Source organism: Orbicella franksi, chromosome 6 (assembly GCF_964199315.1).
Source record: "Orbicella franksi chromosome 6, jaOrbFran1.1, whole genome shotgun sequence".
NCBI classification, from domain to species: Eukaryota; Metazoa; Cnidaria; class Anthozoa; order Scleractinia; family Merulinidae; genus Orbicella; species Orbicella franksi.
Window position 1 is genome coordinate 1,858,792 of NC_138150.1, and position 24,776 is coordinate 1,883,567.

The 24,776-nt window shown below is 40.5% G+C and overlaps 3 protein-coding genes and 1 long non-coding RNA gene across 4 annotated transcripts in view; 1 reads left to right on the forward strand and 3 right to left on the reverse strand.

Annotated features, from left to right (window-relative positions):
- Window positions 1–5,035, reverse strand: part of LOC145488899 (uncharacterized) — an 18,599-nt gene extending 13,564 nt beyond the window's left edge. The window contains exon 1 of the mRNA XM_081467730.1: window positions 4,972–5,035. The gene's annotated coding sequence lies outside the window, so the exon portion shown is untranslated. The remainder of the gene's footprint in view (window positions 1–4,971) is intronic.
- Window positions 1–14,486, reverse strand: part of LOC145488898 (uncharacterized) — a 17,448-nt gene extending 2,962 nt beyond the window's left edge. Inside the window, exons 1-12 of the mRNA XM_081467729.1 lie at window positions 13,881–14,486; window positions 12,440–12,609; window positions 10,732–10,951; window positions 9,239–9,832; window positions 8,317–8,491; window positions 7,367–7,450; window positions 6,198–6,528; window positions 4,468–4,744; window positions 3,569–3,896; window positions 2,123–2,206; window positions 1,348–1,551; window positions 447–680 (exon numbers count right to left, since the gene is read on the reverse strand). Of these exons, the coding sequence (XP_081323855.1) occupies window positions 447–680; window positions 1,348–1,551; window positions 2,123–2,206; window positions 3,569–3,896; window positions 4,468–4,744; window positions 6,198–6,528; window positions 7,367–7,450; window positions 8,317–8,491; window positions 9,239–9,832; window positions 10,732–10,951; window positions 12,440–12,609; window positions 13,881–14,055 (2,876 nt within the window). The 5' untranslated portion in view covers window positions 14,056–14,486. The remainder of the gene's footprint in view (window positions 1–446; window positions 681–1,347; window positions 1,552–2,122; window positions 2,207–3,568; window positions 3,897–4,467; window positions 4,745–6,197; window positions 6,529–7,366; window positions 7,451–8,316; window positions 8,492–9,238; window positions 9,833–10,731; window positions 10,952–12,439; window positions 12,610–13,880) is intronic.
- LOC145488902 (uncharacterized) lies at window positions 4,989–5,708 on the forward strand. Its single transcript, XR_014049541.1, has 2 exons — window positions 4,989–5,064; window positions 5,241–5,708. It is a non-coding gene; the product is annotated as an uncharacterized LOC145488902 (long non-coding RNA).
- Window positions 14,487–15,516: 1,030 nt separating the features above from the next.
- LOC145489851 (uncharacterized) lies at window positions 15,517–20,334 on the reverse strand. Its single transcript, XM_081468909.1, has 4 exons — window positions 20,325–20,334; window positions 18,427–19,374; window positions 17,067–17,600; window positions 15,517–16,491 (listed from the first exon to the last, which is right to left on the reverse strand). The coding sequence occupies exons 2-4, from the start codon at window positions 19,358–19,360 to the stop codon at window positions 16,229–16,231; spliced, it is 1,731 nt and encodes a 576-aa protein (XP_081325035.1). The 5' UTR covers window positions 19,361–19,374; window positions 20,325–20,334; the 3' UTR covers window positions 15,517–16,228.
- Window positions 20,335–24,776: the final 4,442 nt, after the last annotated feature.

The window sequence follows — 24,776 nt, forward strand, 5'->3', positions numbered from 1 at the left end:
GGGGGAACAGCAATGCGTTTTAAAAAGGAAAGCATGGCATTGTTAAAACCTCGGTTGCAAAACACAGATAATTCGTTACATCACAGTGTCCCAAGGACTTTTGTCCACGACTGTAGATCTGTTTAATACGCCGATCGCTCTCAAAACCGGCTCAAACTAAATATGTTATGCCAGGCATAAATTACAAAAGGAAATACAAAAAATTAGCAGTCGTGGCTCACATTCTCCAAAATATGCAGAACTTGGTCATTACATGTTGTTTTGCAGAAGACGGCGACAAAATGTACAACGATTTATAACGCTCGTGCACAGCCACTTTTCTACTCATTTAACCTTGCGTTTGGTGACGTTTTCGTTGCCCTTGCCGTCGTAGTTTGCTTAGGCTCCCTAATACCTTAAGTTCACGGCACCACACTAATCACAAACGTGCACCAGTTCTCACATACCTTGGTCTTCCTTCAGCACCATCTTGGTGCCAGCGCTTGAGGTGCTTTTTAAGGTTTCCTGCCTGAGCGAATCCCTGTCCACAATGCTGACATGAAAAAGGTTTGTCACCAGTGTGCGTGCGACAGTGCATGGCGAGGCTGCTTGGACACAGGAAAGCTTTGCCGCACAAGCTGCAGAAAAATTTCTTCTCTCGCATTCTCTCCTTGGGGCGCTGCTCTTTGTTGTGGACAAACCTAACGAGCACATCAACAAACAACTTTCATCTTACCTGCTAAACTTTCAATGATACGTTGGGTCAAGTAATATGCGGTTCAAATTCTTACGTCTTTGGAAGAAACTCGGCGTTCGACCATTCAAATGAAAGCGATTGAGCAGTATTTTCATGTAGTATTGTTTATTTTGCTGTACGAGGTGGTTCTAAATTTAAGGTCTCTGGATGAAACCCTGGTGTGTGGCCATTCAAATGAAAGCTATTGAGCAGTACTTTCATGTAGTACTGTTTATTACGCTGTACAAGGAGGTTCTAATTTTTTTAAGTCTGTGGATGAAACCTTAGTGTGTGACCATTCAAATGAAAGCTATTGAGCAGTACTTTCATGTACTACTGTTTATTACGCTGTACAAGGAGGTTCTAACTTTTTTGAAGTCTGTGGATGAAACTCTTGTGTGTGACCATTCAAATGAGAGCTACTGAGTAGCACTTTCATGAGGTTCTGTTTATTTTGTTCCTCAGGTTAACTCTTACATCTGTGGATGAAACCTTACTGTGCGACCATCTATTTAAAAGCTATTAAGCAGTACTTTCGTGCGGTAATGTTTATTACGCCGTGCAAGGTGGTTGTATTAAGATTTATTCTATGGATGAATCCCTTCTCATAGTTTTGGGCTTTGTAAACTCACCTTACGTGTTTAGTCAGGTTCCCTGGTTGGCTGAAACCCTTTTGACAGACAGTGCACTGATATGGCTTCTCTCCTGTGTGAGTCCGCAAGTGTGATTTCAAGTCCGAGGGGCCTGGGAACATTTTGTCACAGTGTTGACAAGCATATTTCTTGGCTATCCTGGGGTTGATAGGTCGACCTTCTACCATTGGACAGCGTTTACATCTAGCGTTAGAAAATAAAATTAAGGGTTAGTTCATATTTAGCACGAACTGACTGACTGACTGACTGACTGACTGACTGACCACCCGACTGACTGACTGACCACCCGATTGACTGACTGACCACCCGATTGACTGACTGACTGACCACCCAACTGATTGACTGACCACCCGACTGACTGACTGACTGACTAACTGACTAACTGGCCACCCGACTGACTGACTGACCACCCGACTGATTGATTGACTGACTGACTGACTGACTGACTGACTGACTGACTGACTGACTGACTAACTGGCCACCCAGCTGACTGACTGACCACCCGACTGATTGACTGACTGACTGACTGACTGACTGACTGACTGACTGACTGACTGACTGACTAACTGGCCACCTGACTGACTGACTGACCACCCAACTGATTGACTGACCACCGGACTGACTGACTGACCACCCGACTAACTGACTGACTGATTGACTGACTGACTGACTGACTGACCACCCGACTGACTGACTGACTGACTGACCGACTTACAGACGGCCGGACTGACTGGTTGATTGACTTTATACCCACCTGATATGCTTCCTCAAGCCAGACTTCTGAACAAAGTATTTGCCACATAAATCACATTTATATGGTTTTTCTCCAGTATGACCCCTGAAACGGTGAAAATAAACACAAATTAGGAGCTTGTTGATTTCTATATTCGACCATCAGAAAAGCACTCATTCAAAGCAAACCATAACGACCCCATGACTTCAAAACTCGTAGATCACAACTTTCAGAGCCATAATTTTCCGTGTCACCTCTCTCAGAGTCACGACCGTCGTCATGCGGGTCATGACCTCAAAATCAGTTTCCATAATCGTGGCTTTCTAAGCCATCAGCTTAGTTAAAAGGTTTACACCTAAATGTCACATAAACCATAGCAAAGTAACATGCAAGCATCTAAGCCTTATTATTACATGCACTTTTATAGTTTATATAATTTGTATAAAATGTTATTATGTGTTATTAGCTGTCATAGCTATTAATTGTGTGCTTCTCTTATATTAATATTTTATACCCAAATATAAATTTAATTATTTCAGACTTCCCTAATAGCGTTTTAATAGCGTTTTTTTTTTCTCTCTCTCTCCTTTTTCCTTCTTTTAATGTGTGCTATCTTGCTGACCTGTAATTTATTTTCATTAACGCTGATGTCAACTGGCTGCGTGGCTCCGCTAGCCCCCATGGTCATTCCAGGCAGCCAGTAATCTAATTCTATTATCGATAATTTGTGCAATTAGTGGACGTGAGAGAGGGAGTACAAATAACGACTGTTGTTGTTGTTGTTGTTACATGTGGAGGTGAGAACTGATAAACATTCAGGACCTTGTAACGACTCTGGACCTGCTCGTATCCTTCGCGACAACCCGCTCCATTCTTTCAGTTGGGGAATACTTTGTACGGCCCAATCGTTTTTCAAGCGGAGAACCATTGAGGGACTAATGATTCAACAGTGGAGTCCCAGTTTGAATAAAGAGTTTCATTCTTACGTAGCGAAATAAAACCTATAGCCGACAGTCTTCTACCCTGAAGATGACCTCGTTAGTCATAAACGCTCAGTTTTTCTCTTAATTTTAAACTTTTTACCCTTGTAAATAACATCTTAATTCTTAAGCGAATATTATGGACATAATACGTTACAGAAATTTCCCGGGACAATTTCCAGAAAATACGGAAATTGTTGAATTTCCGAAAAGCGACCATTAACTGAAGATTCCAGAAGAAAAATCAAATGGAGCGGAAATTCCCGTTAAGAAAAATCCGAAAATTTGGGTACTCTTCGCAAAGTTGTCTCCTTTTCCGGAAATTCATCACTGGAAATTTCCGGAAATGCAAACCGGAACTTTTGGTCGAATGGAAATCGCCCAAGGTTGTCTTCTTTTCCGGGCAATGCTGTTTCATTCGTCACTAGAAATTTCCGGAAATTCAAACCGGAAGTTTTGTTTGAACGGAAAGCGCCCTTGATCTTACCTGAAATGTACCACAAGCTGGTAACTGGTAAGGAACGTTTTGTCGCACTTCTCGCAGCGATATCCCTTGTACGTTGGAGGTGCCTGATCGCCATGTCTCCTCCTCGTGTGCTTGGCCAGATTCGGCAGTGAAACGAATGTTGCTCCACATTCATTGCACATACACGCTTTGTCTGTAGTGTGTGTCTTCACGTGCTCCACTAGCTCTGGTTGGGTGTCAAATGTCACCATGCACCCATCAAAGTTGCAGATAAACTTGTCGCTGGTATACTTCTTTTGCACCTCTTCTTTCTCGTAATGACTTGCATGCTTGTGTCGCCAAAGGTGGCCTATGATTGTGATGACGATACAAAGAAGAGTTGATTTTCTTATTGTCTCTGCTTCAGGCATTTGAGCGCGAGAGAGCGACGGCGAATTGTTGTAATGTGTTGTGTTTTGCGTTGTTTCTGTCGTATTTAGCTGTGTTGTGTCGTGTTGAATTGTGTTTGTTTTGTTTTGTTGTGCTTTGCTGTTGTGCTCAGTTTTGTTGCGTTTTGTGTTGCTTTGCTTTGTTGCGTTATGTTATATGTTGTTGAATTATGTTTTGTTGTGCTATGCTGTGTTGTGTTTTGCATTATGTTGGATTTTGTTTGTTTGTGTTTTAGTTGTTGCAATAAAATGGCATGTCCAACTTAATAAATGGCGAAAGAACAAGAAAAAGTAAGACGATAATTTTATAATGTCAATGTCTTGAGTTACGCTTAAAAAGAAAATCTTAGGTTTACAATGAAAAATCGCAAGGATTTCTGTGCTTCATTTTCTTCTTTTTGAGGGCACGGGGAGGGAGCTCCTTCTCAAAGGACTTGCAGCATCGGAATCGTAGTATCGCATAAATTTTAAGTAACACATAAGAACAATTACCTCGCTGAGTGTATGTCGCATCACAATATTCACATTTGTATGGTCGCAGTCCCTCGTGCACGGATTGTATGTGGACCGTCAAGACACGATTACTGACGTACACTTTGTTACAGACGTCACACACGACAGGTGCATTGGAGCCTTCTGAATGGCGCACTCTAGGGACCTTATCATGAACGGTCCTGATGTGTCGGTTTAGATGGGTTTTCTGAGTGAATTTCCACGAGCATTGGTCGCACTCAAAGGGCCTCTCTCCCGTGTGGCTTCTCTGGTGGCTCTGCAGAAACAAGACTGATTGAGTTCTTAACCCTTTGAATACCAAACTTTCGCCAAAAAATACCGTTTTTAACCGTTCAGTCAGGTTTTTTTGGCTGCCATGACGCTAAATAAGCCTAAGTTTTGCTAAGAAAGCCTTTATTACCAAAAGGAGAGATTTTTCGAGGATTGGGTACAAAATTGAGCAATATTTCAATTCCGGGCGTGCGCATAAGCCCAAATTTGGACTTTTTTTTTTTGCCATTAACCGTTCTCAATTTTGTTTGTTGCCCCTTTCCTTTCTTTTTTTTTCTCTGCCCTTTTACTCTGGCTACCTTTTGCGTTGCATGTTCTTTCTGGCTGCCGTGAAAAGTTGGATGTTAATTACGGGCGAAGCCTAGAAATGGACCTTGATCAATCATAGGCATAGTGGACCATTTTACCACCGTTTTTGCACCAAAACTGATAACGTTGTTTTTCGATTTGCGACGTCGTAATGCGTAATTGGTATTCAAAAGGGTTAACTCTCTTTACTGTATTTTAGGAAATTCGCCATTTCCACATCTCCCATAATACACCTTGTTTGCCCCTCCAATTTTGCATAAGCATTGTCTTCAGTTTCTCTTGGGACGACTGTAATACCCAGGAGAAATGGGAAACAAAGGTTATGCAGGATTTTGGGGGCAAACAAGGTGTGTTATGGGGGATGTGGAAATAGCGAATAGCCCATTTTACAGCTGTCTGCTCAGTGACCTGGCCTTTGAATGACAGCGAGGCTGCAGGTGAGCTTGTTTCGATAAAGACCTCACTGCTTTTGTCGAGTAAATCAAGTTGTTCTTACGCTGACTAGTTGGCATTTAAATGAGAAAAGCAGAGAGGTCTGTATCAAAGCATTCATGGGTCAAGTAACTACGTACACAACTGTAAAATGACCTATTAATCTTGGCAGGTTTTAAAAATAAAGGAGTCGATTGTCTTAGGGAAAATGTTGTCGTCGGAGACTGCACAACTGGGCAGATTTCAGCCACATATCGTCATTCGTAATTCATCTCAATCGTCTCAAATCCTGACCATCCTTCATCATATTTGGTTTGTTATCACTTTTTGTATATTTTTCTACATTTTTTAAGCTAATATTTTAAGATGTCCCAGGATTTAAAGGCTGTTAATACATGTCAAACAATGACTATGCCATTGAGCCATAGGCGTCATTACAGGAGTTCAGTCACGGTATTTTGAATTATTTGGCCTCGCACAAAAATACCTTTAAATTGAAGGAAACCTGAAAATTATAGTTTACGAAGATAGAAAAACACCAAGGTGATAATAATAAACCATAAAGGAACAAGGATGGTTAAGGATGGAGAAGATAGACACGGATTGCAACGACGAACCTGAAACAATTAGGTCAAACATTTAGAGATGCGCAAACCCGGCGTTACATAGCTTCTTTCAGAACTACATCAGTTACAAACCTCCAGGCCATGCATGGAGTCGAATCTTTTGCCACAATCTGAACAGCTGTATTTCTTCTCTCGTAGCTTATCCTTGACTGGAACATAACCCGGCAAGTGCTTTTTACCATGTTTATTTAAGTTGCTTTTGGAAGAAAACTTCTTGCCACAATCTTTGCATTTTAGCGCATCGCTCTCTTGATGAGTCGTCAGATGTTCCTTGAGGTACACTTTGTTGTAGGTCTTGTGGCAGATGGGACACTCTTCCGCTGTCACAGGTGGCCCGTGCTTTGAACGGACATGGTGCTGCTTTTCTTTCAGAGTTTGAAACTGCATATCACAGCTAACACACCTGGAACAAAACAAGACATCTCCACGTTAGTCCCAAAGGCATGTTTCCGACTCAAGCACTGCTAACCAAGATTAAAATATCAAGTCTCCTTACAGGTTCCAATACATATCATTTAACGTTGGCACTGAAACTTCGGTGGCATATCAGGTTAATATCGCCAGTAAAACAACGGCTAACGACCAGCTGGGCACAAATGCGACTGAAATTAGACGCGACCCCAAGGACAACGCCTAGTAAAACATGAACTTATATTATACCTTCGAATTTCGCAATTATCTAGATCTGTTGAGAGTGTCTGTTGGTCTCAGAAATTGCTCGAGCTGTAAATATGTAACGCCAGCATTCAATTCCAAAAGAAAATACGAAAAATTAGCCGTTGTTCGCGTTCTCCAAAATACGCAAAACTTAATCATTTCACGTTGTTGTTTTGCGGAGGGCAGCAAAGAAATGTTCAAAGATTCATAGTGTGCGCGGCTATTGAACTGCTCACTAAGCCTTTTGTTTGGTTGCGTTTTCGTCGCCGTTGCCGACGTGGTTTGCTTAAGGTCCCTTCTTAACTTTCAGCGTCTTGTCCAATGTTCTGAACCGACGCTCAAGGAATTAGTTTCGTTTTAAATCCATATCCTTCCTGCAGAAGGAAATTAACGCGACTTGCGTAAAGGAAACTCTCCTTGGTATGCTACGTCGAGGACGAAAAAATGGTATGCCAAACTGAGGAAAATGTTGTTCGATTTTTGGAATCGCCCATTCGTTAGGCAGGTCTTAGAATTTTGACACAGAGTAACAGAAGTTAGCGTGCCGTTAAGTGTATCCTAATTTAAAGAAAAACTTGAGTTACTTTGGTTGGTGATCTTCTGGTGGAGCACTCTCGTGATCTTGTAATTGTTTCCACTCCTGAAACCCTTCGTCACAAATCTTGCACCTAAAAGAAAATACTTCATTTGTATGATTGTCACAAGCTTGTCGCGAGAAGTGCTAATGAAAACAAAGATAAAACGCGCCAAGGAGGGAGATTTACACAGCCATCATAGGGCGGTTTTCAAGTGAGTGTCACAAAACCAAAATCAAACCAATAACTTACCAATTTGACTACTCTACCGATCTCAAACCACTAGTAGTAAAACCAAAACCAAGACAAATTCCGGAAATTCCGGGAAAAAAAGACAACCTCACGAAGTATACCAAATTTTCGAAAATTTCTGACCGGAAATTACCGTTCTCTTTGATCTTTCCGCAGAATTTACGAAATTTTCCGTTGAATGGTTCACATTTCGAAAACATAACAATTTTCCAATTTTCCGGAAACTTTGCAAGGAAATTACCATTTGCCTCTGTTTCGAAAGTTCTGCAATTTCTGGTTGAATGGAAAGCGCACTTTGCCTAATAAATTCATCTTGCATTTGAACAAGCTCTATAATTACTGCTGCTTGATTAATTCTTCTGCCGATTTGGAGGTGTTATTTTGAAAATGAGGCCTGTCTTCTTTCATCGCTCATCTCCATGTACACTCAATTTTGAGTGGGTAACCAAATAGTGACGAGTGAAATTAGGAATTTATTTCTTGATTTCATAAGTATACCATTTGATTACCTTTTAATATCATAGGTGACAAACTACGTCTTACAATCCTGGATTTCTGACTTGTTTATTGTATCACGCCAAACGTTGCCATGGCAATTTTGTAATTTCACATTATAATTGACGCTGAAATATTGCGCCAAAATTAAAGGGTAATTTTTGTCCCCCATGATATCATAAAAAATATATATATATTTTTAATTTTCATACTTTGGCTTCCCTCCACATCTGTGCCTCTGGAGTACAAAAGCATTTCTGAACTCTTGAGTGCATGTGTCACATCGGAACCGTCTTGAAAGGCATTCCAAGGAAGAACTATGTTGCAGAGCTTTCTCTTTTTCCATAAACTCCTCCAGGCAGTGGGTACACTGGAATTTGGTTGTGTCTAGTGACAAACGTCAATGATAAGAGTACAATTAGTTCTTTCAGTGGAGAGAAATGGATAGAAATCAGGGTGAATGTAGAAAATATACAATGTACATTGTTGTCATAAATAATTAAAAGTAAAGTCAATGTAAGATTTTTGCTGGGTGCTAACAATATAGACTGAGGTAGATCCAGAAGTGCTAAAAAAGGGATTGGGCTGGCCTGCATAGCCTGCATAGCCTGCATTCACTTTCTAAAGCATGCAAAGGGAAAAAAACTGCAAACAAGTGCCAAAAGACAAAGAGCAGGGGGAGGGGGTGAGGTAATCTCTTTCCTCCCCACCCCCTCTCCCTTCTCCTCCTTTTCATGCTCACCCCCTCCCCATTTCTCTCCAAACTTTGCTCACCCTAGGCGTGCTCGTTTGCTCGCTACCTTGCTCGATCTCCCCACTTGGAAAATGGAAAGGAAACGTCTGCTATGTACATGTAGACTAGGATTTGGGGGAGAATTCCTTACCTGGGAATTTCGGGGAAGGAGGGATCAGGCTTTGTACATTTTGAAGTTTTCAGGCATAAGAGACGAGGATGGGGAGTGGGTAGGTTCCACTGGGTTGACAGATCTCACTACCAGCCTGAACTGAGGCCAAACACTCCCAGGTGAAATGATGACAGTGACAACAGCCAGGTAACCATGACTGCCCAATCTGGGCTACATTTGACTACCACTAACTGACATAAATGCACATCAAAAATTGAATTACATGTACCTGAACCATTATCCGCATCAACAATGGCTATTTCTTTGATGTTGGGCTTTCTTTTGCGATGAACTGTCTGCTTTTCTCTGTGATCCCCTTCTCCCATCACAGTATCATCATCGGTGCTTTTATTCTCCACCACTAACTTCACGTTACTCTTAGGAATAAACTCATAATCACTGTCATCCATGTCATCATCACCGTCATCATCATCATAGTCATCGTCATCCTCATCACCACAGTAATCATCATCACTGTCATCGTCATTGTCACCATCGCCGCCATCATCGTCGTCAACATGGTCATTACCCTCATCATCATCATCATCATCAACATTGAAGTCACTTTTATCATCATCATCATCATCATCAATTCCTATAATTTCCACATCTTCTACATCTAAAGGTGCAGCTGTTTCATTGTCATCAGCCTTCCCAGCTCCCTCCTCCTCATTATTATCATCATCATCATCATCATTAGGGTTAATATATACTTTAGTGTGATCCACTTCTTTATCGAGTGGCACCACTGCTATCTGACCACCTCTTTCATCTGTGATGAAGGAGACGGGTACGCTTTCAACATAAGCTGGATATTCTAACCCTGAAATGTAACGCATACCAAGACTGATCAATACATGACTTCTCATTACAACATCAAGGCATTATCAGGTAGGTAGGCATAAGAAAAAAGAAAACTATCAGAAAAGGAAGGAACTATATCATCAATATTGTCGAGGCAAAATGTATTATATACATGTATGTGGTCCTCTGAATGATGAAGGGTACGTGTACTTTCAGGGGGTTTCATTTGATTAACATTTTCAGCAGGAAGGCAACTGGTTTTCATAGGCGGGCAAAACTTTTTGAACTGAACATCTTTGTAAGAAAAGCTTTCCTCTAGAGAGTCAAACCAGGTAGGGAAAATCATCCTCACAGTTGGTTAATTTGCCCAGTGCCTGGCCCTTAATGAAACCCCTGTATTTTTATGACTTGTTAATCCTTATTTCACTTGGAAACATCAATCATGACTTTCCAAAATGATTTTCTGTGACTGAAAGAGAAGCACATGTTAACCTCATTGGCAACCATATGATTGTGAACCAATGATTAATAAGCCCCAGGAGAGAGGGGAGGACCGAATTAACATAGGAAATACATGTATATTATTACTTGCAAAATAACTGAGATACTATGGGCACTCTCATTGGTCGATAGGTGTGTTTAGATGAGAGGACATAACCACAATTGTGACGTTTCACCTGTAGATTTGCAGGTATTTTTGAGAACTATTTTATAAAAGCAATAGAGTACTTTTTCCATGTTTACACAGCCTCATCTAAAAACTTGGGGGGTTAGGAGAACTCTCGAAAGTTATGCAAACCTGAGATATACATTGTAGTCTTCACTGTCTTGAATTCTCTCAATCCCCCTTGAGTTTAGAAGAGGCTACGTAAACACAGAAAAAGTCCTCTACTGCTTAAATGGTAATTCTACAAATACCTTTAAATGATTTATCAAACAACACCATCAACTCCTCCCCTGCCGCTATGTCTTTAAGGGCTTCAAAGCAGACCCCTGTGGAACAGTTATAAGCCACAACATTCTGTTGTTCTTCTGATGTTGCACTCTGAAGTCGACTGAGCCAGCCACATTTGTCTTTCTCATTCTTGTGTGCGTAGAAAAACTTCAATGATCTGTTTCTGCTGTTTTTATCTTCCACCTAAAAATGCATGTATTAAGGTATAGATGTATAATCATAATGGTACTGTACAGTCATGCATATGCAAAAATATGATGAAGTACTGGTAGAAACTAAGTCCCACTGAAAAACTAACTGGGTAGTTCTGCTAAAATAAATTTGAAACAAAAAATCATTTCCATCTGCAGGGATCTATATTCGCAGTCATCCAGTCATCCAAGATGACTAAAAGACATATGGGTGACCAAACAATATGAAAACTCATCCGCTGGACAAGTTTAGTTTGACTCTACCAAGCTGTTCGGTCCAAGTTTTTAAACATCTTCTTAAGGCCAAACTTTTAGAAAAATTTTTAAATTCTTCTCAAGAACATGTACAGGTTGTACACCCTTTCTTTTATATATTTTTCTATTTGCTTGGATCTTTTCAATAGTTTTATTGTATTTTTTTTTATAATGTTAAATGTAATTAGTGTAGTTAATCATTGTTCCTGAAAAGCCCCATTGGGGAAGCAACAATAATGCATGTATGTACATATGTATGTAAAAAAAAATTCTGAATTTTTCTTATGAGTTATCTGCATTCTGACCACTTGTCATCTATTTGGAACTTTTAGAAAGCAAAGAGTGATTCGCAGATTTCTTTTGCAATAAAATTATTCATTAATAACTTTCCATTACCATGTTGTTCAGTTGGCATTCTCCCCTAATGAATGGGCAAGTAAAATTTTGCCTGGGCAAGTATGCCATCTGGCATACTTGCCCGGCTGACAAATTGGACAAAAAACAATATGGATCCCTGCATCTTTGAAACATGAAACTCTTTCCACAGTTAACTTTGAGTATAAGACACTATATGAAACAAGATTGTGAAGAAAAGAACGATATTATCAGAGGTCTAACTTCGTAAGTCCAGTCAACAACGTCTCTATAGTGAGAGTACTCATGCTACATGTATACATGAGTCCTCCAAGTTTTTTCTTCCACCTCTATGTATTTCATGACTAGCTCACCCTAGAATCTTATTGCAAGAGACAAATACAGGGTAATGTCACTAAGCACCAGCTGCCAGCGAAATTTGCCAGTTGAGGAAGATGTGATTGCCGGCTGGATTTTGGCAGGCAATCACTCGGTAAAGGACAATGAGCAGTTTTTAGGTTATGCAAATACAGTCATTTGATATCCAAATCATATCGAACAGTCTAAATGAAAAGTTTGGAATAAATTACTGACTAACTTGAGTGTCTGTGTCACTATAATGAGTAAAGTAATTTAAATAAAATCTTGCTTTGAGCACTTGTTTAGCATGCTTTCTTTCAATGTACTGCATCTGCCATCTTGTAAAGGAAAACTTGGTAGCCCTGCATTCAAAGCATTGTGAAAGATTGGATCAGGTCTCTCGCGAAAAATGGTGACTGGCTCAATGAAAATCTTACCCATGAGAGTATTTTCTTAACTGCAGCCCTGCAAATGATATTTCTATTTGAATTCTACAGTTATACACACTTACCTGTGATACAAAAAAGTGCATTTTGTCTGGAGACTTTCTTCTGTCCATGATTTTTCCATTAAATGGTCCAAAGCACTTTCCCTTTGGAATATGCATGTGGGCCAAAAGTCCTGCACTGCGTAATTCAGGGGGGAGATGTGCATCTTTCTTTTGTATCTGAGAAGGCCTGCCTATAATGAATATTAAAAGAAGTGGCTTGCATGGAAAATTTATTTTCTGTTTATTATCTGCTAGTCTACATGTATTCAAACTATTCTGTTTGGAAACAAAGTTTTTTGCTGAAGACTCAAAAACCTTTTCTAGGATACTTCAGGTGATATATCCCAACCTTTGCAAGAAGTATTCTGAACATAGAGGATAATGTGCTAAAGTCAGGAGAATGTGACAAGAAAATTTAAATAGGAATTTCCATACTACACAAGGTTATATGATAATTATATTAAGAAATAGAAATCACGTACTGTGTCTATCGAGTTATAGGAACACAAGTGGAAGTTTGGGAGAAAGAGAAATGCTGTGGGAACAAAAGATAAGAGACAGGTGTTTCGGCAGCTTTTTTAAGTTCTCCCAAACTTCTACTTGTAAGTGTTTCTTTAACTCAGTAGGAACATGGAGAACATATTTTCCATTTCTCTTAGAAATTTAACGATGCCAAAAAATAAAACAACTTATTTACTTTGATCATCAAAATGTAAATTCTCTTTGCTTGCGCCATCATTACCTAAACAACTCATCCTAGTTCTGTGTTTCTATATTGAGTTATGGAAACACAATCTTACACCAATCAGTGGGCGTATTTTCTTCAGGCTATTTTCTAAAGCTCATTAGAGGTACCATCAAAGAAAAATTATGTTTTGAATTTCCAGTTTTTATTATTAGGCCAATAAGAAGTCGGGGTGGGAACACGATGGAAATTACAACCTTATAGTTTATCAGCTTAATTAACGCATGAATCGAGTTTTTTTTTCTCTAAATTTATCAAAAAACGTTCCATAGTCAAAACATGTTGAACGTAGGAAATTAAGGGAATATAAAGAAACATTAAATATGTTTCTTTTTTTTACCGGCGAAAGAACACTGCTTTACACGCAGGGAAAGCTGTCAAAATTTTCCCACTTCCTCTCGTTCGCTTTGCCAAAAATGCAAATGAGATCATATGTCACACGGATCAACACACGCACATTTTCACATTAGCAGAAACTCGAATATTTTCAGGATTTTAACAGCTGATGTGTCTTATCTCCGTAGGTAACTGAACAAGACTTCTTTTTACTTTTTCAAAGATATTTCCGCTGCAAAACAAGGATATTTTGATCAAGTATTCGCCGAAATATTGATCCGTCATTCGATACACGGTTCCACAGTTCCTACATTGCAAGCATCAACTTGAATACATGTACTTTCGATTTCAACAATGCAAGCAACAGGGTAAAATCCATACCTTTCTTCTTCTTTCCTTTCTTCGAAGAAGTCGATGGCTGTTCTTCCGGGCTATGCAGTCTCACACGCTTACTAGCAGTCGGGCTTTTCCGCCCTGCTCGTAAACCTTCTCGAACGCCGCGCTCTTGCGATTTCCTTTTCGCTGTGCGTTGGGGCCTTGACTTCATTCGCGCCATCACCTCAAAAGCTCTAAGCCAATTTATAAACTCAAAATGGTCAAATTAGTCCTTTCTCGTTCAATAGCATTACCAGATGGAGAAAACTGTGGCAGAGAGGAAGCGAATCGCTTCAACAGTCCACACCCGCGTCTCAACTGTCCGCCATAAGTTCATACCATTCCGACGAGTTTTATCTGACTGATCACGTGATTAGTCTCCCACCGAAGGAGACTGGGGACGCTTTCACTCGACGAAATTATTATTTCCGGAAATTTCTAATGGCGAATGGAACTGCACTTCCGGAATTTCCTGGCAAGAGGACAACCTCGCGAGGTATACCCAAATGTTCGGAAATCTCTTACAGGGAATGTATTTCCCCACTGAAATTTCTGGAATATTCGGTTGAATGGTTCGCATTTCGGAAATAATAATGTAACGATTTTCTGATTTCCTGGAAACTTACTTTCCAAGGAATTTCTCTCTTTTGATAATTTTTGATGAATGGGAGGCGCCCTGAGTAAGAACAAAATAGATTTTGGAAATTAGGAAGAGTCAAAATCAGCTCCTAATGAATTTCAGAAAATTCGCTTGTTGGGTGCCCCGTGCCTTTATTTAAGCTTATGTTCCAACAAGTGCCCTTTGTGGCAAGGTCTGTGTTGCGAACGACAAAGGGCTCATGAATCTCACGCGAAATCGCGAATAAATCAGAACATCGAAAGCGACCTCTACGCCAACATGGCAATGTGGACACCGCTGAATCAAATCGATTAAATACTCTTTTTCTTTGTCCATCGTAAGAAATAACACGCAAACTGCGCTGATAAATATGACAATAAAACGCATTGTTGGAAAACAGAAATTAAACTATACCATTTAACTTGACGTTTCGTATGTTTCGACATACATCTTGAGAAGTGACCGTGTAGTTTAGGATAGAAGTAACAAATAAATTTTAAATTTAAAATAAGTAACTAATTAACAATAACAATGACAGAAGCTGAAAAAAAATTACATATGAAAAGATGCAAACTAATTAATAACGATAAAGCTTTTCGCGGTCCTCATGCATACACCTTCAAAAAAAGTTTTAATTTATCTGCTATCGCACACCACGTCACGTCAACTGGTCACAACTTAAACCAGGAATACTTTGAGATATTAGTAAAAGGTCGGTCAGATACATATTGTAAGATAAAAGAGACTCTGCTAATTAGGGAAATGATAATGTTAGCCCTTGAAGAGTTGGAGCACGCACTAGATAGAGTGATGACGTCACAAGTGGTATAAGGACAGTGTTGCTCAGAATGCTCTTTGGATGGGTTTAGCTGTAAGTCCACTTTTGTCGCATTTTTTAACCCCTATTTAATACTTTGCTTCAATAGATACAGCGAATACCTTGTCTTGACAGGTGTCAATTGACCATAACATGGACATGCACGCTCATGGCTGTATACCTCGGTCGACCATTAGCACGGGACGGGGGTGCAAAAGTTGATCTTAAACCTTACCACATGACAAGTTTGAAAAACATCTGAAGTGGGAACATTTTAGGCACGAAGGTCCTTAAGCAGTCAATTCTGGTCAGAGAGAGAGGAAAATAAATGCATTTTGTCAATTTTTTTGCCTTTATTTCTTACCTTGATTCAAAGGGACACTGTCACCATCTTTACCATGATTTTGGTAATCTCAAAAACATATATCAATCATTGGAAGCTAAACAATAATGGTTCTATTTTGCAGAGCAGTACTCGACAAATGATTAAACCCATTAGGAAGTGAGGATGGCTAACGATGGCGAGGATGGAAACGGATTGTGATATGGATTTTTGAAAAAGCGTCAGGATGTCAGTTTTTCAAAGGTTCAAGTTTGGCTCATAAATCGTTGAAATTTTGCAAAAATGTTGCTACAGTGTGGACAATCTTCAAGAAATTGCTTTTAATCATCTAGTTAGAGCTAATTAAGTTCTTATTATATAAATTTAGGGACCATTTCGTGAATTTATAACAGTTTTCAGCAAATATATCGTGACAGTGTCCCTGCAATCAATCAACTACAAGCGTGCGTTAACAACTGAGATAATAGCGAGAATCATACAAAAGCTTAAACCCAACTTTCGCACGTAAAATACGTCAGCTAAATACGAGTGTCTCTCTCTGGCAACAACTCGATACCAGGACTCACGCCAGTACATCAAATATACTCTATGGTACACTGATCTTTGTTCAATGTACATGATTGCTCGCACGTCTCTGCCTCACTCGAACACTGCAGCGCACAGTTGCCTCTGGTACATCTCTGTTCACATGCGGTTCCGTGGCATTCCAGACCGCAACCTCCACCGGTACAGCTCTGTTCACAAGTGTCAGCCTTACAGATAACTGAGGCGCAGTCACCACCGGTACAGCTGAATTCACATTTTGTGGGGGCCTCACATGTCAGGTCACAATTTCCACCTGAGAAAACGTTGGAGCTGGTTCAATAACCTTGAAATATTTTTGCCTCACTACACCGCAAATCTACCATATGCAAAAAATGGCAGCAGAATCGATATGATGGAAATTACAGGACACTTCTTAAAACACTTAATAGTAAATATTTTGTGATCGTCTTGTTTGGAATAAGGGCTAATATTTCAGGACAAAATGTATAATGCTTGATATCGTTATTATCATTCTCTGTGCTGTGTTATCTCTTGGTCTTGTCTGTTGTTTTCACGTGTCAGTCACAACCTCGAAGGTTTACGCCCCGTGCACACTACGGCTACGCCTACCGTCCACACTAATCCATCACGAAAACGGAGCTTTTCAAAAACTTTTTTGGGGGCTTTTGTATTGGATTGTCTTGTCTTGTCTTGTCTTGTGTGTGTGTTGTGTTGAGTTGTGTTGTGTTGCGTTGTATATTCAAGGGGAAGGCTTTAGCGTAGTCTCCTCAAATAAACTGTTTCAGTTACTTCCTCTCCCCCTCCCCCCCCCCCCCCGCTACGTTGTCCGACAACTAAAACAACTACAAAACGCATTTTGAAACTTACCTGTGCAACTCTGTTCACAAGAATGATATTCATCCGAGTTCAAACATTTCAGCGTGCAGCCTCCTCCAGTGCAACTCTGGATACAAACGCCATCCTCCACGTCGCCACACTCAGTCCCAGGGGCTTCTGTTGGAGGAACTTCTGTTGTAGGAGCTTCTGTTGTAGGAGCTTCTGTTGTAGGAGCTTCTGTTGTAGGAGCTTCTGTTGTAGGAGCTTCTGTTGTAGGAGCTTCTGTTGTAGGAGCTTCTGTTGTAGGAGCTTCTGCTGAAAAATCGACATACTCTATGGTGCACCCGTCTTTGTTCAATGTACATGTTTGCTCGCACGTCTCTGCCTCACTCGAACACTGCAGCGCACAGTTGCCTCTGGTACATCTCTGTTCACATGCGGTTCCGTGGCATTCCATACCGCATCCTCCACCGGTACAGCTCTGATCACAAGTGTCAGCCTTACAGATGACTGAAGCGCAGTCACCACTGGTACAGCTGAATTCACATTTTGTGGGGGCCTCACATGTCAGGTCACAATTTCCACCTCAGCGAACGCAATAATTGATTTAGTAAAGCTGAAATATTTGTGCATAACATAATTTATACTACACCACTAATCTATCACTGATATGTACAAAAACACACTAGGATCATATTCAAATATCAGAACATTTCGAAAACCACTAGCAAAATGTTCCGTGGTATTTTTAATTAGAATACGGTCTAATATTTCATGAAAAGGTTGATTTACTAGGCTCAAGTTTTTGTTCCTCTCCGAGATCAGAGAAGGAGCGCGGGCTGGTTCCCCGAACAGCGGCTGGAAATCGAGCCTGCTGTTTTATTTGAATGATGTAACTTTGCAAACTTCTAATATAACTTGATATTGATATTATCACATATGAAACTAGTAAAATGTCCTAGCTCACCGAGAGTGTTCTGTAGCTCAGTGCATAGAGAGAGCAAGCAGTATCTATATATGGGAAGTCCTGGATTCCACTCCTGTCGGGGACTCAGATTTTAGCCCAACAGCTCGTGAAAAAAACATTTCGTCTGTGTCTTTGTTATCATTGTAAGGTTTCTCATTGTGAGCAATTCTTGTAGGGAACTGCCTTCACGAATACAATGGACAAATTATTTACCTGGAATAACTAATATCAGATAAGAGTCTAATGTGGCTACCAAAAGGAGAGAAAAAACGCATTGGTGAATCTTACTTATGCAAATCTAGTTCACAAATCTAGTTCTATATTCAAGGGGAAGGCTTTGCCGGAGTCTGCTCAAATAAACTGCTTTAGTTACTTCCTCTCCCCCTCCCCACCGCAACGTAGTCCGACAAATAAAACAACTACAAAACGCATTTTGAAACTTACCTGTACAACTCTGTTCACACGAATGATATTCATCCGAGTTGAAACATTTCATCGAGCAGCCTCCTCTAGTGCAACTCTGGATACAAACGCCATCCTCCACGTAGTCACACTCAGTCGGCGTAGGGGCTTCTGTTGTAGGGGCCTCAGTCGTAGGGGCTTCTGTTGTGGGGACCTCAGTCGTAAGGGCTTCTGTTGTAGGGGCCTCAGTCGTAGGAGCTTCTGTTGTAGGGGCCTCAGTCGTAGGAGTTTCTGTTGTAGGGGCCTCAGTCGTAGGGCCTTCTGTTGTAGGGGCCTCAGTCGTAGGAGCCTCCGTTGTAGGGGCCTCAGTCGTAGGAGCTTCTGTTGTAGGGGCCTCAGTCGTAGGGGCTTCTGTTGTAGGGGCCTCAGTCGTAGGGGCTTCTGTTGTAGGGGCCTCAGTCGTAGGGGCTTCTGTTGTAGGGGCCTCAGTCGTAGGAGCTTCTGTTTTAGGGGCCTCAGTAGTAGGGGCTTCTGTTGTAGGGGCCTCAGTAGTAGGGGCCTCTGTTGTAGGGGCCTCAGTCGTAGGAACTTCTGTTGCAGGGGCCTCAGTCGCAGGAGCTTCTGTTGCAGGGGCCTCAGTCGCAGGAGCTTCTGTTGTAGGGGCCTCAGTCGCAGGAGCTTCTGTTGCAGGGGCCTCAGTCGCAGGAGCTTCTGTTGTAGGGGCCTCAGTCGTAGAGGCTTCTGTTGTAAGGGCCTCAGTCGTGGGGCCCTCTCTTTGAGCTGTTGGAGGCTGCAGATATTCTTTTTCGCAATCATTAAACTGGCCACAATTCTGGACGCACATTTTTGCATTTTCAGGGCATTTGAGTTGGCAGTTTCCTTTCCGGCAAATTTGTATACAGCTTTCACCATGACATTTCAAAGTGCATCCTCCAGCATGGCAAGTCTGTTGACAACTCTTGGCGTAGCATGCCATGACACGTTTTGTCCCTGAATGGTAACACAGTCTTTAATAAACCTTTTCCGAGTTGCTCTTACCTCTGTTTCAAAACAAGTCTTGTTTCACTTCCTTTCGTATGGATATGAGTTTCTCTTGCGCGTTAATTGTCAGACAAATCAAACTCATTTCCATATGAAAGGTTGTGCACCTAGACTCGTTTTTAAAGAGAGCTAAGAGGAACTCGGACATGGCTTAATAGTAACTAATTACTTTCAGTTACACTGAACATTTTGTATACTATATTTCTTGAAAATAAGTCCAGAATAAAGGAAAAGCTCTGCTTTAATTAACGTATACATACCATTTATGCAACGCGTGTCAGTGTTATACCACTGATTACCGTTTCCCCGCGTTTTCACCACTGTCTAACTGTCTACATGTTTTTTTCGAGCTTGCCACTAGCTATATGTTTTCCCGCGCTAGCCACTAGTTACATGTTTTCCTGCGCTTGCCACTAGCTACACGCTTTCCTGCGCTTGCCACTAGTTACACATTTTCCTGGGCTTGCCACTAGCTACATGTTTTTCTGCGCTTGTCACTGGCTACACGTTTTCCTGCGCTTGTCACTGGCTACACGTTTTCCTGCGCTTGTCACTAGTTACACGTTTTCATGCGCTTACCACTAGCTACACGTTTTCCTGCGCTTACCACTAGCTACATGTTTTCCTGCGCTTGTCACTGGCTACACGTTTTCCTGCGCTTGTCACTGGCTACTGTTTTTCTGCGCTTGTCTCTGGCTACACGTTTTCCTGCGCTTGTCAATGGCTGTCTGTTTTCCCGCGCTTGCCACCGGTTTCATTTTTGTTTTCGTGTCTATCAATACAATGTTTTCTCTTTTTATCCACGGGTTCCATGCTTTTTCGTGTTAACCTCTGGTTACATTTTTCTAGAGCTCGTTAATGTTATAGCCAGTCAATTGAGACATACTCTCACCACTTACTTGAGCAGGTTTCTCGACATTGATCAAAGTCAGCAGTCTTACAGAACTTTCCACACCATTCAAACAACGGTGAAGATGACGTCACAATTATGGACGCCGAAATAAGCAGCGTTAGCAAGAAGAACTTCGACATTTTCATGCTTCAAGTGAAGGTCTGAAACAGAAAAGATGTGGATAACATTTCAATAATGGCCTCATGTCTCAAGTCCTTCCAATAACAGTATTCCCCAGTGAAGAAATAGAGGATATTAATGCAATATCCTCTGTTTCTTTAATTTTTCTTCCCTAATTCGATTTCGATTCTAACCTTTTGAGTTTTGTGCTCTTTTTTGTTGCGATACTGTCTAATTTCAAGAACATCCAAAGAAGTTCGGGTGTTTTCAAAATTTTCATGTCCTAGAGGACGAAAACAAACCCAGCTGTACAAACGAATGTTTGCAAAATTGAATTTCATGGATTTGAGCTTGTTACGTAATGTCGGCGAAATCAGTTAGCTCTTTTCAGCTGTGATAAAATTTCATTTCTTTCAAATGTTGGCGGTGAGATTCAAAACAGCTAGTGTTCTGAGACCCAGGACAGTTCGTGGAGGCGTCCGAGAAACAGCGACGAAAATAATGGGTAAAATTTTCTCCATTTCTAACTGCCTCGCTGATTTTGTTGTTTGCAACTTTTGAGAACAAAACAGCTGTTATCTGCTGTCGGAATTCTCTGATGATTGATTCTACGCGGTGAAATAGATCGAAAACACGCCAAGCCCTCAGCGACGTTATAGGCTAAAATGAATGGAATCGTGTTTTTGTGGCATTTTCTATTTGGTTTGTCTCATTATAGTTTTAGCGCTTCGCCGGTATTTTTCGTGATTTAGCCAGTCTTTGTGAAGCATAATCACACACTTCAGTGGAGATGAATAAATTCAGATTTGTCGAAAAATTAAATTGTTCTATTCGACTGATAAAGATTTAATAATGAACAGTTAAACTCATTTAGATCATGCGTATTACAGGTATTAAAAGCCTAGCAGGTTCACACTAGGGAGACCGATAGCAACAGCAAATGTATAACAACATAAGTAGGATGTTATGTCGTTATGTTCGCAGAGTGAACATGCTGACTTGATAATTATTAGCAACAAAACAGCATCAACATAATAACATGGGGAAAAAATAATCTTTTCCTCAGATGTATGTCTTTATGTCGATGTCCACATTACCAAGCGATTATGCCGTGATGTAGTTATTTCGTTATGTCGCTAGTATGAACCAGGCCCTAGCAATCACATTATGAGTGGTTTCGACATTTCATTAATTAAAATTTTGTTCGCTAAAGGAAAAACGAAACTAAGCTGAATAAACGGTTGCTGCACTAGCTATCACGCAAATGAGCTCAGATTAGTAAGAATTAAAAATTGTTGACACTTCTAAATAAATGCCGTAAATGACGGCGTACGAATGTACGTTTTTCGGCGGCTCTTATAAAGCACTCATTTAAATTTCCGTACGCGCCATTTATGCTGAAGAAGGTTAAAGTATTTTTAACCGAAACGTTCACACAAAAAAATTTTTAGTCAGTGTTAACAATTTTTAATTCTTAATATTATCATGCCTGACTGCAACTGCGGCATTTTTTTTTTTTAGCTCAGATTGTTTTCGCACGACTTGTTCCATGACTGAGCTCGCTTTATTACGATAACGAGTTTGAAATGCTAAGTTCAAAATTCCTCTATAGGGCAATCACATCTATGTATTCGGAGCTAGCTAGCGCTACTAGTTTTCGTCGCGGATTCTCTTTAATAAAGGTGGCCAATCTTTCCAAAGGAACCTGACTTACGAGATTTAATGGCTAAGATGAAGGCCATTTCAATTTGTTTGGCTTCATGATTTCATACATTATCAGAGAGTACGATATAGTTTGGCCTGCACTCAGCAAAAATAAAACGAGCTTTTTCGTCAAGGGCGAGCAGAAACATTGAGAAGTACAGAAAAAAAAATAACTCACTGAAAATTGCAACTTACGTAACAAGGCGCTCCTTACAACTTACTTGATCGGCTTCCAAGCGCTGTCTCTTGAGGTGAACAATCTGCTAATATAAACGAACGCATATTTAGCAGCCTAGTGCCGGATTGGCACTGACGTCACTGAACGTCATGCTTTCGTAGATTGGAAATCGCCTTCCCGCGGGGGTAGACTCCCCAGGCTAGAGAGCCTCCAAATACTTTTCGTCAGGAACGCTGGGATTACGAAGTTTATCATATAAGCCGGGATTTGAAAAAGATTCAAGTCAGACTCAAACAAAGAAAACCATTTTTTGAATTGAATTGTTTTAGTTTTTTTTTATCGTTTTTTCAGAGTGCATGAAGTAATGTGCTTTCACTGCCTTTGTGGTTAGTCTGTTTACAAAGGTTAGATGAGCGTTTGCACAACTCAAGTAAGTTCCTCTACTCGCCGTACTCACCTTTGTCTCATATTTATCCCGGTCTACTCTCAGAAGCTTTGCGTATTTTCCCAGACTTATGAAACGTTTTAAAGATATTAGACGTAATTGAAATATTATAATCGCTTTCATCATAATTTTTTTACTTGTAACTTGTCGTATTTATGGAATCAGCTTTCTTTATATGGTAAACAGTCACCAAATTTGAAGGATTTTCACAAGAGGTTACGTTGAGATCAGCTGTACGATTTCTTCCTCTTTAATGGCCAGCCTTAAATGTAATTATTGTCTATTGCAGGGATACTAATTTTGGGGTGGTATCCTAGTTTCTTATATTAACTTGGTTGTATATCTACCCGGTTGATTTTCTGTTAGCTTTTGTAGGAAAAGAATTTACTTGTATTTTTACTGATATTTGTGATGCATGCTATACTTAACATCAACTCAGCTGACTCGCTCCGCATGAGTTCTTTTTTCGTCGCTAGCTTTTCCATGGGCAGAAGAACGAAAAAAACGGCCCAGTTCCCCGCGCAATATCTGAATGGCCACCACACTTTTCATTGCACATACAGACATTCTTGAGGTAGATAGGCGTCCCGGTAGCTGGGAATTGTCTTATTTTTCGTGCCCGGGGGCGGGGAATAGGCCGCCGAGTGAGAAAAATATGTCAAATCCCCCGGGGTATGCTGGAGGGGATGGTAGCAAATGGAATTGAACCACGCATTATTATAACAGGAATAAAAAAACCGAAAAATTCAAGCCAAGGAAAGCTTATGGAACGCCAGAACTGTCTTATGATACTTTTTTTTTTTATTCTATTGGGTGGTTATGTCATTATATTTAGTACTTATGTTATTATAATCGGTGATTAACTCATTATACTCGGTGCTTATTCCATTATATTCGGTGCTTATGTCTTTATATGCGGTGCTGTCTTCATTATATTCGGTGCTTATTCCATTATATTCGGTGCTTCCCTCGTTATATTCGGTGCTTTCTTCGTTATATTCGGTGCTTTTTTCATTATATTCGGTGCTGTCTTTATTATATTCGGTGCTTTCTTCGTTATGTTCGGTTCTAACTTTGTTTGGTGTTTTCTTCATTATTACGGGTGCTAACACTATTGTATTCGGTGCAAAGGCCATTATATTCGGTACTTCCTTGTTCAGTGATTACTTCAGTATATTCGGTGCTTACTTCATTATATTCGGTGCTTTCTTCGATATGATCGTCACCAGTCTTCGCAAGGGGCCGTACAATTTGGAGGTAGTCTAGGGAAAGCCGGGAAAATCGGGTGTCACGAAAACTCAGACCCCTCGAAATTAAAAACTCAATTGTTATCACCTGAATTGCTCTATGGCCACAATGGGGCGAGATGTTTATCTTCTCCGGTTTATGTTGTCGCGTCGATCGAACGGTGAAAAACAAATATTTAACTTCTCAGGTTTATCGCTGTCGCGTCGGTCAAACAGTGAAGAACTAACAAGGTTTAGAACAGCAGCCGACACTGTTTTTCAAAACAGACCTTTTTTATGCAATCGTATGCAGCAAAAAAATGTGTTGTTCTCTGAAACATACTCGTTTGATCGCAATCTGCTTTTTGACTTTATGTGCGTTGCGTGACTGTCGGCACGTAAAAAGTCAACACGTAAAAAGCATTTGAAGGTCGAACCGATTGAACCGCCATGTCTGGTCTCGAAATGTGATTGAACGAAAATTGAAAACTGCCGCGAAGGCCCCGCCACGAGGCAGATTTAATTATTAACTAATCCAGGCGGTATGAAAAAAAAAAAGAAGAAAGAAATAGAAGTGTTTGGTTTGAAACTTACTGTTTCCTGTAAGAAATATTCACTATTCCCGTTATAAGTTGGAACGCAAACATGGCTTTCTCTATGTACTCTTTTTTCCTTTTTTTTTCTAAATTTTGTTAATTTCTGCGGGTTACGTGCCGACAGTCACGCAACGCACATAAAGTGGCCTTTGCACCGAATACAATAGTGCTAGCACCCGTAATAATGAAG

Coding starts and splice junctions, on each gene's coding strand:
- LOC145489851 (XM_081468909.1), bottom strand. CDS start 19,360: ATGGCATGCTACGCCAAGAGTTGTCAACAGACTTGCCATGCTGGAGGA. Junction 17,601..18,426: donor GTGTGAACAGAGTTGTACAG/GTAAGTTTCAAA, acceptor GCGTTCGCTGAG/GTGGAAATTGTGACCTGACA. Junction 16,492..17,066: donor TTGTGAACAGAGTTGCACAG/GTAAGTTTCAAA, acceptor ACGTTTTCTCAG/GTGGAAATTGTGACCTGACA.